Source organism: Mycteria americana, chromosome 7 (genome assembly GCF_035582795.1).
Source record: "Mycteria americana isolate JAX WOST 10 ecotype Jacksonville Zoo and Gardens chromosome 7, USCA_MyAme_1.0, whole genome shotgun sequence".
In the NCBI taxonomy this organism is placed as follows: domain Eukaryota; kingdom Metazoa; phylum Chordata; class Aves; order Ciconiiformes; family Ciconiidae; genus Mycteria; species Mycteria americana.
Window position 1 is genome coordinate 5,773,890 of NC_134371.1, and position 15,803 is coordinate 5,789,692.

At 43.2% G+C, this 15,803-nt stretch overlaps 1 protein-coding gene across 9 annotated transcripts in view; it reads right to left on the reverse strand.

Annotated features, from left to right (window-relative positions):
- MECOM (MDS1 and EVI1 complex locus) overlaps positions 1–15,803 on the reverse strand; it is a 349,885-nt gene that overhangs the window by 14,632 nt on the left and 319,450 nt on the right. For 5 of the 9 annotated variants that reach the window (XM_075506831.1, XM_075506830.1, XM_075506835.1 and 2 more), the window contains 3 exons: positions 9,142–10,504; positions 6,684–6,771; positions 3,744–3,770 (listed from right to left, as the gene is read on the reverse strand). In XM_075506831.1, the coding sequence (XP_075362946.1) occupies positions 3,744–3,770; positions 6,684–6,771; positions 9,142–10,504 (1,478 nt within the window). The remainder of the gene's footprint in view (positions 1–3,743; positions 3,771–6,683; positions 6,772–9,141; positions 10,505–15,803) is intronic. The other 4 variants (XM_075506833.1, XM_075506832.1, XM_075506837.1 and 1 more) reach the window with 3 other exon arrangements.

Genomic DNA, 15,803 nt, shown 5'->3' on the forward strand with positions numbered 1-15,803 from the left:
TAAGCACTCAGATGATATTTTCATAAAACTATCAACTTCAAGATCTTTTTCCTGAATGACACGAGTTAAGAGTCACACTTTTCCCTTGGTATTACTGGGTACTTACTGACATTGAGTTTTATTGCTATTTTAATCCCTGGTGACTCAGCTTTCTGTGAATCTTCAGCAAAATCTTCATAGTCAGCTTTGGATTTAGCTGTTCTCAATAAACAGTCACAAACTCTGCTCTTTGCCTGGTCACCCTTCTTCCTATGTCGTATACAGACCTACGGCACAGTTCAGATCCCAGTGACACCCCCAGTTGGACTCACTGATAACCTTCAATGATTGTAAAAATCACTGATTTATTCTTACACTTTCCTCCCCAGGATTTTTTTTTTTTTTTAATAATTATTAACCCAGGGGATGACTTTCCCCCTTCCGCGATGAAACTCCCTCTTTCAGCTGAAACACAACCGAAGTAGCTCTTACTCCTTCAGAACACCACTACTGCTGATGGTAAGGCAAGACTTGCCTCCATAGGAGCTGTGTTGACCATGGAGGTGCCACTTGGTCAGCAATCCCCCAAACTCCTGCCGCAAGCTGTTAGCCATAGCATCTGTCCTGGGAGGTTAGGTGGGTGCTCGTGGCCAGTTCGTCTCTCCGGGGATGGTCCCCGGGGACCACCAGGGAGGCAGGTGTGCAGCACGAGCCGCCGGGCAGCGCTTTCGGGAGGGGTCTGCACCCCAGCCGAGCACCCAAGGGCTGTGGCGATCCCTGAACGGGGCACGGGGAGGAAGGCACCGCTTGACCCCAAGGATGGGATTAGTGTAATTGCCATGTCCACGGAGAAAGCCCTCCGAGGAGGTAGGAGAGTGAGAAGATCCTATTACATATTTTACATACAGCTATTGCCTTATGGACAAGTCATGTCTGCTCCTAATCTGAGATCAGTGAATGACAGTATTTTATATAGAACAGTAACTTTTGATTTACATATATAAGAGTTGTTGATTCTATCTGCATCCAGATGTCTGGAAAAGGAAGCAGCTTTCCCCCACCTCCCTCCCGCTCCCCGAGAGGCTATTAACCTCCTACTGACGCAAACTAATATGCAGTCGCAATTCCCCAGCTCCGACTCAAAAATGCAGACATTACCATAATCGGCTAAAACAAGTATTTATAAACATTTCAACGGGCAAGATATCATCAGCAGGGGCCTTGAATATTTGTCTTAAAATTTATTGACCAACAGAAGAAAAAGTGGCATAAATAAAGCAAAGGTTTGTTGTTGCTGCTTTTTAAGAATAACCTGATGATATGAAATAATCTAGCAGACAATGTCATGAATTACATGACCTCATGTTTTACAAACGCGACTCCTTCATTGCCATTATCGCAAAAACGACTGACTTTATGGCCGTAACTCATGGGAAAAAAAACTGTTGAAATGTTTGCTTTCTATTTTTACTAGTGTTATTTAGAGAAATCTTGAAAACCCAACTACTAAAGCTCAGGATTTCTTCCTCCGCAGTTCAAGTTATAATGCTTTCTCTAAAAACTATGACTTGTGAATTTGTTGTCTTGAAACTGCGTGTATTTGGACATGCAGCCATGGAACTTGGCTGAGCTATATTCACGTTCAAGAGACCTATGACACGTGGCTGAGCTTTATGAAGCAGTAGCGAGAAACTCCCGCTGATCTGCAGTATAGTTCCAGAATAACTCTATTTGTATTAATGCAGTTGGTGGCGATTTAGCTGATCTCACAGAATGGATCGTGTCCTAAAAAATAAGCCCAGTAATTAAGTATTAACTTAGTAGTTAAGTAATAACAAAGCCCAGCTTTGTTAATGCACTCACCAAATTTCTTTTAATTTATTTGTCAAATAATTGTAATTATTTACAATGATTCTCCATAAAGCTATTGCAAATGAAGTCTGAACCTCTTTATAGCAACCTTCTCTTGATGGGACCAGAAGGGGATGAGAGTCTACAGACTAAATAAATCAAGATCCATTCAAGAGAGGGTGTTGCCCATTGATTTGCACTATAGGGTTCCTGCCAAACAATGAAAAACACTCTGAAATAATCTTGAAATATATGGCACATGCAACCATGAATTGAGATAGAAAGGCTCATGTGACATATTCAAATCTCTCAAGATGAAGATTCATCCATGAATCAGCATCCTGCTCTAGGCACTTTATGTTTTAAATACTTATTTCTGCGGCAGCTGATCAAAGCACTAGCATGGCCAGGAGACATATGCTCACAAAACAAAGCAGGATGATGGAAATTTGAGGACCAAGCCAATGTCAAGGAAAGCAGGCAGAAGAAACAGACCGCACTGGGATTTTCAACTTCCCAAATATGCCCTAACAGAGCCACTTTTCTGAGAGCAGAGGATTCAGGGTGCCTGGCCCAAATCACAAATCCTGCCACGGCCCCTTCATGTGCTACACTGAATTCCCTCTACTGCAAAGAAAATGTTTGGGAATCACCTCTTGTGCTCTCCAAGCCTGGCATCTAACCCTACCTCCTATCTGTTGAGCTCATTCAGCGTCTATGGGCGCTCGCGGGAGTCCTTTGGTGCCTGCTTAGCTCCTTTCATCTCAGGATCCTAGCGCATCTTTTGCAGCAGCATAAACCACCGCTTTACAGGAAGAAAATGGGATTAAAAGCCACGTGTACACAAAGCAAAGGTCCATCGCTGCTTTTGAAGCGTGCCATGGATGGCACGCAGAGGAGAGCAGGGCTAATTGCCAGTCTGCAGGGGCAGCACCTCTGAGGGCTCCTGCACTAGCCCCGTACGGAGACGCACGTGGGAAAGAGTACGTGAAGATCTCAGATCTCATTTTGTGAAATTCTGGCTTCGTCTTGTGAAATTAGTCCACGTCTCGCTGCGAGAGATGAGCGAGAGTGAGTCAGGACCTGAGACGCAGCCGGCTGGCTCCAGCTCTCCCCTCTGAAGCCTGAAGGTTGGGAAAAATCTGGGACAAGTATTTATGGGTTCAGTGCTGCAGCTGAGGAGCCAGCAATGCAAGAGCAAAACACAGTGTTATTTGAGTTGCATCTGCAAAAGCAGTTGCTGTGGCTCTTTTTTTCATGAACAATTTAGACATTTTAAAAATAACGTTTTATAAAAATAGAAGAGCAAGCTCAAATTTATCCCATAGTACTAAAAGCACAATTCCTGTGCACGGAAGGGGGACTATGTAAGTATACACACAGGAAAAATTTGACCCAAACGCGGCAAATAAATGGGTGTTTTATTTGTGCTTTAAGTACAGCACTGAGCAATTAAGCTCAAAACTTCAACGCCATTAAAGTGACTAACTCCCACTGAAGTCAATGCGAGATAGAAATGTAAAGTCCTCTGAGGCTCCGTATTTTAATGTCTCGAATGCAGATTAAATATTTATAACTATTGCAATCTAACAAGATTTCAGCCTGAAAATTTCACTGCAATCTCTGAAGGAAACATCTTGGAACAATTTCAGTTAAATATAAACAAAACCTGCATTTTGAAACCCTCACTCAGGTAAAGCTCCCATTGCCTTCACCAAATAAAACCAGCAAGATTAGTAGGTAAAAATAAAGCCAATTTGACAGAAGAGGATATTTATCCGCTACAGCTACAATACTCTGTAGGAAAGTGTGGCATGCTCCATAATTGAGTGGTAAGTTATCTTTCATATTATATTTTTCTTATGCAATTTATTTCACAATGATTAAATCAAAAATATAAGCAATGAACTTACCCAAATTCTTTGATCAGGCAATTGGAACTGGGAGCAAAATTGAAACAAAAACAACACATTATTCCTGCGTTGGAACCCTCATTGCAATCAATCTACTAATTAAGATTTTATTTAAAGATACTAATTAAGGTGTTATTCCAAATGATTTGTTGCATCAGGGTATTCCCTCCCTAAAAATGCAATCCTTGTGACGGCAAATTATTGTGAAATACTGTTAAATGATCTAATTTTCATAGCTTTCAGGCCACTGGGAGGAATTTTGCCCACACAGGGACAGAGTAAGGACTGCAGGGTTTATGCCTTTAATCTCTACTTCAGAAACCTATTTTAAAGATCCATCTGTTAGCTGTCGTATTATTCAGTTAAAAAAAAAAAAATCCTTGCTTCATCAGATGGCAGGTTTCAGAAATAAATTCACCTACAGAAACACAAACTTACAAGACAACAAACAAGAATTTTGTTCGTATTTTACACAGATAAATCCTGCCAGAAGAAAATTAAAATTCGCAGTGCAATCCACACCTGTACTTTTACAGGGGTGAACAGGACTATAAAGGAAAAACAGCTTTTCTGCAAGCCGTTCCCCAGTCCTCTATAAATACCGAGCCAAATTCTGCCTTTGCAAACAGGAGACTCCTTTCTATTAAAGTCAGCAAGAAAGCAGACTTTGGCATTTACTCTTTTGACAGGACAGGCGATGGTGGTTTAGGGTTTTTTTACAATGTATTAAGAGTGCACGTTACACTCGTGACCTTTGTATCCATCCATCTCACGCCAAGCTAAAGATGTTATCCCTAGCAGCTAGGTGAGTGATAAAAAAGCCAGTCTTCACCATGGATTTTTTTTTTTTCTGTTGCACAATGAGAAATGTGGAAGAATAGGCAGAAAGGTCTAACGGGCATATTCGTGCACCTCCGTGCACGTGTTCAGCAACGCGGGTGCACAACTTGCCTTCCCTCCTGCAGAGGATGCTGGCTCTGCCCCACCTCGGCTGGCACCGCAGCGGGGAGGTGGCACCCAACACTGATGGACCTGGGGACCACACTGGGGCCTTCCCCGGGCACCAACGATAGATTTAACCGACTCTCGATGAAAAAACACAAGGGGTGAAATCCCGACATCCTGCCCGCTAATGGCAAAACACTCAATGTCTCCATTTCACCTGCACGCCTACGGCATCCCCGCTAACTCCCATTAACCCTCCTCCAGTTCCCCATGTAACTCAGTGATACAACGCTACGTAGAAGAGTACCTAACTCCTTCCCTGCCCACCACAGCCAAACTCCTAACGGTGCATTTTACCCAAACAGCCTCCTTTCCCACCCGCCGACCACGCTACCTACCACCATCATCAGACCAACCTCTGGCAAAACCTTCAGAGCCCCTTGATCCAACTTCACTGAACGACATTGATTTACACCTTCTGAAAAGCTAGCTAGCGCTAAGCAAACTAATATTGTTTCTTCCATCAATCTGGTACCTAAAATGCCCTCATTGAAATAATTTACTATTACTTTACAGCCCCTTAGCTGCTCTAAGAGAATCACTCATTTGATGGAGAGGAACCTGCCCGGTTTTACACCAGGGGACACAACGACGACTGAGCTCCTGTTTGCGCATTTGTGCATTAGTACTACCTGCTATGAAATGGGGATTTCTACTTGTTGCTTTGCAACTTGGGCAAACAGGGTAACTCAGCAAGAGGTGCTGAGCTGCTATTAAATCCTTCACATAAATTCTTGATAATTTTAATACTTTATAGACCCTTCGCTTCCTACAGGCATTGGAACTGGAACGGGGTGTTTTTCTGCACTCTCCACCCATGGCAGAGCATTATGTTTGTGCATCTGCAACTATATACACCATCAGCTGCTCTTCCCAGTTCTCCAGAAGTCCCATATTTCAGAATATATTCCATACCACTTAGGACATAACAACTGTTGCCTTCACTGAGGGAAAAAAAAAAATTGTAGGAGATTATTGGCATGGTTTGCCCAGGAATCAGAGGAAGCTGAACCAGAGACAGCAGCTCCTGGTTGTGTGCTTAAAATACAAGACCCATATGGGGTGTCATTATTAGGATGAAACAGTCTGTAGTCAGCAAGGGGTTCAAATTTGCAAATATCACAGAGCATTTCATTTCAGGCATAAGGTTTAACCCAGATTTTTAGCAAAATCTCCTTAAGCAAGGAGAAGGAAGACAAAATGAGGGTGTGGTGCAGTTGAAGAAAAGCAACGGGTAGTTTGCGTACAGGTCCTCTTTCTATACTACATAGACATTGCAGTTGTTACACCATTTTAGGGAGACCCTCCTAAATTTTTGTTATTCAGCAAATAAGCAGCAGGATTATGGCCTATGAACACGACAGCGGCCCTCTCATGCAGCCTGTCTTCAGGCGTGGAGGAGCAGGGATCCTACAAAGTCATTGCACATGCTATAGCCCACAGCGGCTACCTAAAAGAGATGGAGCATTTGCATTATGAGACTTGAAAGCATTGGGTGGAAGGTTTTTATCTCTTTTCTGGAAGTCCTTAAATATTGACAACTGGGACGCTCAGCTTTGCTGGCCCGACTTTGAATCTACATCATCTCCTTGTAGTCAATATTGACTCCACCGCAAGGGCCCAGAGCATGCGAGAGTGCTGAAGAAGACATGGGTAGCTGCAAGTGTTGGTAGCTACGCTACGGTTTTGGAGGAACACAGTTCTAAAACATACATGTAGTTTGACTCTGGCTTCCTCTATAATCAAAACATGTTGTTTCATCTGCAAAACATCAAGAAGCTCAGAACAATGCTTACGCTTTTCCACCACAATGGTGCAGCAAAAACTGTGTGTTTTAGGAAATCCAAAAATGACTAAGACTGCATTCATTTCTCTGCACCTGCTTTGAAGCATCAACAGGCTTGTTTACAACATCAAAATTCCCAAAATACTTACTTGTGGATGAAACAAGAATCCCGGGGAAGGTCTCAAGTATTTCTCTTTTAAAGCTTCCAGTGGGTCAGTTAACTTTCTTTTCTCTACTCTGTAAATGTTAAAATTAGATTTGCTTGTGATGAATCGGTCTCAGATATTAAAAATTATACAGCTACTCATGTTTAAAATAGCATTTATACATCAAGTAATTTGTTTCTCAGAGATAATGGTAAAAGATAAGGAAGTGCAGTCAACTCTCGATTCCCGCATGCAAATCATTACTGCGGGTGGGGGCTTGAATCGCCGTTAAAGGGAGATTATACCATTTACAGAGGAAATAATCCCATTTCAAAAGACCGGTAATAATTATAATAGGAACCAATGACTAAATACCGAGCACTTTTATGAAGGAATAAGGCAACCGAGCGTGCTCTCCACTCAGAGGAGAGGAATTCAAGGCCAACAGGAGCCTTGAGCAATGGGTCCCTTCTCGTCTGCCCATGCGAGACATCGCAGCCACCATCCATGGCCGCCATGGCCATGCACAAGCAGGGTGAGAAAGGAGGGCTTGTAGGAACGCCCTGAATCTGATATGCCAGCAACAAAGACTGCGATCAACTCCTGTGGGCGTTTAGGCAGCCAAACACAGCGCAGGTAATTCAGAAGCAGTGTGGAAATTTGAGGGTTTTGCTTTTTCTGTTACTGATGCATATGGTTTAAGGGACAGATCCTGTTGTCCGTATGTATATGTAACTCACGGCAAAGGAAGGCTCGGTAACAACTGGCCTCGTGCTACGCTGCCAGAATTTTTACAGATTTCATTAGTTTTTAATGCAGGACAATAAAACACGGATCATTATTTCCACTGCTGCAGGCATTTAAAATGAATATGACGCAAAGAAAACCTATGGTCTAATACAGATATCAATCTGGCATGAATAAAACCATCTCAGTAAATAGCATCATATCCTGTTTCTTCATAATGCATACCTGTTGTCTTATTCGAGAGCTTTCTCCAAAAACTTTGCCCATAGCATTTCTTTTTCAGATAAAGTAATAAATTAACATCATTTACATGGCAGTAACTTTTTTTTTTTTAACAATAGGCTGTAAAATCAGTCAGTCATACTACAGACAAATATTTTTATGGCTAATATTTCTCTAAACTAATTTAGATGCATGCCTTTGGCTGGTTACAGACAGACGAGCAGAAAGGCGAAGGGCAAAGAGGGGCTGACGTACACAGGATGGACGTGAAATCCAGATCCCAGTAAGATCCATCTTGGCACTACTGGGAAACACCAAGGGGTCAGAATTTGACCACTGGTTTTTAAAACCTCAGCTCAGTGACAGTGTTTGCTTGTGCACCCGTCGAAGGCAACGACAAGGCTCCCATTGATTTCCTAAGGTAGATCCGATTAATTAGCCCACCGGTTAGGCTTTGTACACACAAGGACACTGCGCCTTCAACTAGATTAATGAAATGCCCAGATAAATCAACCCGTTGCTCAAATCAGTACAAAAAAAGGCAGAAATCACTCTCAATTCCCATACTTTTTATACACCTTAGGACAAATTTGCTTCTTTGTTGTACTTATGAGATACTCCTACTTAATTCAGGAGGGACTAAAAAGGTGGTGTACAACTGGCACCCTGGTGAGATGCTTTCTATTTTCCGGGGAAGGCAGAGGGCTGGGAAGGCAGAGGGCTGTAAAGGCAAGCGGGCAGCATTTTGGAAGAAAAGGAATTTGGGGCAAACCAGTGATGTCAAATACACAGTAAATATACAAATATTCAATACTGATGCCAATTCGCTTCTGGGTGAGAGCATATATTCAACTTCTGCATGTCAAGCTGCGCAGGTTAAACTAATGACTCACTGCAACGAGGGCAGTCATGAAGACTTGCTAATTGCAGCGTTCCCGGACCCAGGGTTTGCTCTGAGCAGCTGGGATTTGAGGTGGAGTGCACAGGTCAGCACGCGGCCTGGGCCACCCCGTGCCCCAGTGGTGGGATGACACCTCCAGGGGTGGGGGGATGACACCTCCAGGGATGGGGGGATGACACCTCCAGGGATGGGGGGATGACACCTCCAGGGGTGGGGGGATGACACCTCCAGGGATGGGGGGATGACACCTCCAGGGGTGGAGGGATGACACCTCCAGGGATGGTGGGATGACACCTCCAGGGGTGGGGGGATGACACCTCCAGGGGTGGAGGGATGACACCTCCAGGGATGGTGGGATGACACCTCCAGGGGTGGTGGGATGACACCTCCAGGGGTGGGGGGATGACACCTCCAGGGGTGGGGGGATGACACCTCCAGGGGTGGGGGGATGACACCTCCAGGGATGGAGGGATGACAACTCCAGGGATGGAGGGATGGGAACAGGGTTGTCCTGCATTTGCGGGCAGGTGACCCTGGCACTCCTAACCGCCTGTACCAAAGGATGGCGAAAGGCAGCAGACAGTCCGTTACCTGTAAATGGGATCCATAAAGAACGGGGTGGGCCTGGCGTGCTGCAGGGAGGACTCCGAAGCTTTCCTTTGCTCGAGGTCACCTCCTTTCTTTTCTCCAAAGACGTGGTTTTTCCGAGGCTCGGCTTGTTTTGTGCCGCTGGCTCGACTTCTGCTGCCCATGCTGAGATCTAGAGGCTGGTCCTGGCTTGCCGCAGAGGGGGCTGCTGGCTTTGAGGGTATGGGAGTAAGTGGCTTCTCCTCCTTACGCTTTATGGTGAGGTCAAAGGGAGACTCAGAGCTTCCCTTTGGGATCTTCTTTATTTCACTGGGTGATTGGGGCTCCACTTTCAAGGGTAACGGTCTCAAGTCTCTATCAGGAAATGGATACATTGATTGAGAGAATGCTGGAAAAAATGGGAGGGGAAACATGGAAGGGTAAGGTAAGGCTCCGACTTTTTTGTCTTGCAGCCCCACAAGTCCTGTTGAACCAAAGTACTTTTCAGCAATAGAAGCAATAGCCTTTATAGAATCATTCACCGCTCCTGACACCGCAGTCTGCTCCTCTAAGGATGGTGAGAAAATGGAATGATTGCTGTGGTCTTTCTTATTATTTATTGAAGCCAGGCTCTGCAGAGAGCTTACTTTGTCTTTGAACATTTTACCATTTTCTTTAAATTTCTCTTTCTCACTTTCAATGTCACTTTCCAGGTCAGAGCCCGAGGTGGTTTCCAGGTCACTGCCACTGGGGGTACTGACATCGTCAAGGTCAAGGTCACTACTCTCTGACTGGTCACTGAGTTTCTCATGCGGCCTCTCTTCAGAGGACCTCTCTGGTTGAAGCTCCACTGGCTTATTCTCCCCTACTGATGGTTGCTTATTTAGTGCCTTCAAAATATCCTGGGTGGCTGGCAGTATCTGAGGATTTGTCATGAGGGGACTTTGACTTTTGTTTGTCTGATCTGTGCTCGGTAGTCCTTTAACAGGAGAACTAGTAGGTAGCAAAGGTGGCCTGTGGTACAAGCCTGAAGGAAACAGACCAGGGAAGCTAAAAGAAAATCCAGGAGCTGTTGGAAAGGTAAGACCAGCAGGATGCCTATTGGCTCCAAAATAGTCAGCAAGGCCCGGATTTGCATGATTCATATTAACCATGGACGTTTTATCCATAGCTGGGGTTCCAGGAAGTGAAATGCCTTGGCCAAAAAATCCTCCTGCTGCAAAATGGTTCTTGCCCTCACAAAATCTCCTGTGTTTATTTAAGGAAGACGTAGTGCTGAACATTTGTCCACAGTCTTTGCACTTGATTTGGGTTCTGCAATCAGCATGCATGCGCTTATGACGACAAAGGTTTGAAAACTGAGTATAGGATTTATGGCAGACCTCACCTGTATGTAAACAACAACAACAACACATCTCAGGCTTTATGGTAATTGCCCCCACCCTCAAAATTTTGCAAATAACACCACTTTTTTACCCGCCAAATGTCAATTAGGAAGCCGTAAGGAGAAGGCTGGGTGCACAAATGTAGCAAAAGCTATTGTACTCTTCCAAAGCAAGGCATCCAAGCAGACAAATGTCTGAAGACAGCACCAAAACCCGCTCCAACAAACCAGAAAAGGTCTGAAATCACTAAAAGACAAAGTTTCCTTGTCTGCTCTTTGTATTGCACAGTGTTGCACGTTCGGTACCGACACTCCGTATTGCATTAGCACCCAGAGCCCTGCCAAGAGCCGCGGCTCAGTGCTGTAACACCGTACGAACCCACGGTGCTCCTGCGCAAGCGAGCACTCGTGTCTTCAAATGACATCCATTTATGTCACTATTCACATGTGGAAAGTTAGTCATTAAAATAAATATTTGCAGGACCAGCCAAGAGATAGACAGAGCCGCCTCACAGAGCTTTCAGTCTGCAAGACCACAAGGATATGAAAGAGGTGAAGGAGACAACCAGTTATTTCCAAGTGCATAACCTTATTAACAAACATCATTTTTTTCCACTTACAATTAAGAATTTAATCTCATGAAAGTCCGGGCTAGAGCCTGAGTAACCTCAGCCTAGTACTCTCATAAGTCCAAAGCATTTCTATTTGTGTAATGCACAGTGTCCCTACAGGTGCCTGGGATGCTGTAACTCTAAATGCCACGTCTTAATAACTTCACTAGTCTTAATATTGCTTATTTGTCACTTGCACATGAAAAAATACACTACCTTTCAACAACAATTTCCTTTAAGAATGCAGCTGTATTTATTTGCATGTCTGATGCTCAAAACAGCTCAATGGATTTCCTTTCAAACTCTGTGATGAGAATAGCTTCAGCCTCACAAAAGAAGCACTTGGAGAAAGCCCGAAACCACGGAGGGGAGGAGATCTACCTTGAGCTCAGGGGCCTGATCTAGCCTGCGACACGTGGCACGTCAGAGCACGGCTTCCAGCAACCATTTTCAGTAGCAGGAGGCTGAAAATGCCGCCGGTGGTGCGGAGCGAGACACTACGAAGCGTGCGTCATGCCGTTGAAGCAAACGGGATTTTGCACGTCCCTGATTTTCTGGCTGCTACAAACCTTAGGGAGCCAACTGGGGCAGCAACCGAATTATAGGTCTATAAGTTAAAATGCGGTTTCGAGGAGGATAATGCTCAGCTCCCCAGTGCCTTTTTATGTCCCCTTTTGTCACCCTTTGGACGAGCAGGGGCATCGGGCAAGTCCCAAGGCTGCGCAATGCTTTGTGCTCTTCATTACGCTAAAATTTGTCTGCACCTCTGCGCTACCTTGCTTCTGACAGTATCGGCTCCAGCCTTGTTTAAAAACAAGGCAGCAGCATTATCAGCATGCAGTGTTATCCCTCTGTAATAAATCCTTTTTTTTTTTTTTCCAGCCAGGAAAAAGCATATGGCCACTTTATTTTTATTTAATTTGTGTTATATCATAAGCTCTCATCTTTCACACATCAAAGCCACACAACAATACACATTGTGTATTCTGAGGCCTTTTTAACAATCATTTTCATGATTTGAGACAGACTGACATAATTTACAATGGCTCTATTTTAAGCCAGCAAAGGAAACTGAATTGAATGTATCCCATCCTGCACTCTTGGTTCCCATGAACTGCAATCACGTCCTCTAACTTCCACTCGCACCGGGGCCTGCGCTAACCTTCCTGCTCCTCTAAATCTCTGCCCTTGAGAAACTTGACCACTTGTTGTCATCTCTTAACTGTTTACCTCTTCAGCAGGCTGCTTCATATCTCAGCAACAATGCTCCTATTGTTCGAGGGCCTGATCCTGCTCTATCCACCCGTTTTCCCTGTTCACGTCCGTTGACATCCCCGGGACAATTCGTGGGGTAAAGAGTGCAGAATTGGGCCCAAACACAGGAAATTTGCAATGCGGTAATTCAGGAAGAATGTTTGTTGCTGTGTATCAGTTACCGTTCCTGCTGGAAATCTTCATTCACAAGGAAAGACAACAAAGAAAAGAGAGAAAATAAAAAATAAAATGAAAAAGAAAGAAGAAAAAAGATGGAAAAGAAAGGAAAGAGGAAAGAGAGACAAGGAAGAGAAGAGAAGAGAAGAGAAGAGAAGAGAAGAGAAGAGAAGAGAAGAGAAGAGAAGAGAAGAGAAGAGAAGAGAAGAGAAGAGAAGAGAAGAGAAGAGAAGAGAGAAAAAGGAGAAAAAGAAAAAGAAAGAAAAAGAAAAAGAAAAAGAAAGAAAAAGAAAAAGAAAAAGAAAAAGAAAAAGAAAAAGAAAAAGAAAAAGAAAAAGAAAAAGAAAAAGAAAAAGAAAAAGAAAAAGAAAAAGAAAAAGAAAAAGAAAAAGAAAAAGAAAAAGAAAAAGAAAAAGAAAAAGAAAAAGGAGCAAAGAAATTATTCTAGTTCCTTGAAAATGCTTGATTTTCTCTCGATAATTAGTTTCTTTTTTTGGAAAATATTTTATTTGCCTATTTAACATTGAACTATTTGTTATTTAATATAGAACTATTGGTTGTTTATTTGTTGCAGTATGAAGCTCTGATTTTTCTGCTCTTTCCTCCTATTTTTAGCCTAATCACAGGCATAAGGTTTCTGCTCCCACAAAGAAAGTCACCTCCGTACTTCACAGCAGAGAATCAGGCCCCTTACCTTCACTGCTGAGGTCTTACACAAAAAGTTCCCCCTGCTCCCATCAGGTTGATCACAGAAACCAAAATTAAACTGACCAAAATGGTGTCTCGAGTGACATATCCATAGGTTGGCACAAGCTTCATCTTGGATATTATGGGCCAACTCCTCTCCTTGTACAAAGCAGGATAACTCCATCAACACCGATAGAGTTATGCCTAACATATAGCAGCAGAGCATCAGACTATATATATTTTTTCCAGAAAAAAAATCTCCAGTGCATACATTCACAAGGCTAGGCCAATGTATATTTAAAAACAAATCATGTTTTGTGAACTTTGGATCTTCTAGCGGGTATTGTTGAAGGCCTGCTTCTTATTCACATGACTGCATTAAATATAACACTTCACTCAGGCAGGCTAGAGTGCTAAGCAGGGGAGAAGGGGTGTATTGGCACAGATTTGGTCTTCCTAAAGTTTGGGAAGTCCTCCCTTAAAGAACATGGATACATTATTAAATCATTATTCTCCATTAATATATTCAAAAGTCAACAGAACGGAGAAATATTCTACTCCAGAGAAAAGCAACAATACACACTTACAATTGAGAGATATCCTTACAAACTATTAAGGAAGATGCAAATGAATCATTTGACTAAATACATTTTACCTCCGTTTTAAAATTAATTAAACCAATAATGGCAAGACCATTAAAATATGCAAATATTTATTATTACAATCTCAGTCAAACAACTAACAGTTGTACTGAGGACTTTACCTTTTTGAGCATAAAAGTTATTTAAAACTATTTAACGAGGTGCTGCTTGCTCAAGGTGCCTCTTGCATTTAACAGGCAGTCTATTAAATCCACGGGCTTTCAAGGCTAGCAAAGCAATTTTGGGGCCAGGTCCGAAGCTCGTACTCCCCAGAGCAGTCTTACTCTTGGGGACCATCACCTGAAGCCTGTGTGTAACACGGCATCAATGAAGAGCACACCCAACGCCCCGCGGATTTTGGAGGAGGCTCTGTGTGTAAATCGACCGGGCCACCTTGGCCTCCCTGGATATTCCCAGGAGCCAGGACTCCTCAGATCAGTTTGTGTTGTAAGACCTACCTCTTTTTCATCACATGACTTCTATTTCCAAGCAAAGCTTTGCTTAAACTTTAGTAGATGGGGGCCGGTTATCAACTTTAATTGCTTCCACGTATCAAAGCCACAGAAGCCGGGTTTGATTTCTCCTATTACACCTTATTACACCCTTTAAATCTCAGCGCCATACTTTTAAGCAACTAACTTGTAAGGGAAGCTTCCCTCCTTGCAGCTTTTATTGCTCTACAGACCCCAGGTTTAACACAAACTCCCAGTCTGGCTTCCAAATTGCAAAAATTCATCTCATGCCTACACACACTCTGTACCACGATTGTCTCTGGACCCCAAATTAGCCAGCAGTTAAGTTTGCATATTTTCTGCTTATTAAAAAAATGACTGTAAGTACTATTTTGAATATGTTCAGTCTATTATGGCATGTGGTTTCTATTTGGAGAGGCTGGAGATTTTGCGAAGGCAGTGAGTAATTACCTTAGTGTTGGTGAGTTTTCACTCAAGCTTGGGCAGTGTACTTGTAATAAGAGACAGTTGCCATAAACAGACTGGTATGAGTAAATCATGGTGTGTGGCCTTCTGGTGGAAAACAGATATCTCCTTTAGGTGACCCTACCTCCCTCCCATCGCAAAGCCTACCAAACATGTGGTCTCCAAACCCTTTTGTTCTGCAATTGCATGGCTGTTATTCGTAGGTTGCTCAATGGGTTTTTATCCCTCGCACTGTACATATGAAGAATACCAGTGTTTTGATTTATCAGAATAAATAGCAACAAAGAGCATTTGAGAGATTATTTCATTTAAGAGAGGCGCCACTTAAGAGACTTTTATGTAGGGCATTGACTGCAACAGGACTGTCTGAAGACTCCCTACCTGGCCAGAAGTTACTGTTTTCTAATAATTATAATCTTTAAGTGTAATTACTGAACCTGTCATCGGGTTTAAAAATTATTAGCGGTATTTACTAGTGGATCTAGTTATACATTTAACCTGTAATATCAGGTTTAAAAATTATTAGTGATATTTCTTATTGGATCTAGTTATATATTTTCTCATTGAAGAAGCCCAAACCAAAAGGATTATCTAACCCAATGGCAGATACACAGACTTTGCACAAATGAGACTTTCAAGCCAATACTCCTCCTCTTGAGGAATTATCTTAGCGTGCAGCCGCCGCTTTGCCCAGGTGTGGTGTTGATATTTTGGCAAATCATTGTCGAGAGCAGCAAAAGATTAAGAAGTTTAGCGGACAAGTAGGGGAAGCGGTCACAAGGTGCCTTTCAAGCCATAGCAGGTGCCTGAAAAGACTGTGGTGAAGATTAGCGCTACCAAGAACAACGTTCTTAAATATTTTCTGCCTCTGCTTCCCTGGTGAAAGGGAGAGGAAGCAACCTGCAACATTCCTGTGCACCCAGCTTCCCCATCTCCCAGCAGGATCTGGCTCAGCAGTAAACACAACCCGTGAGACTTTGAGGATCCGATTTAC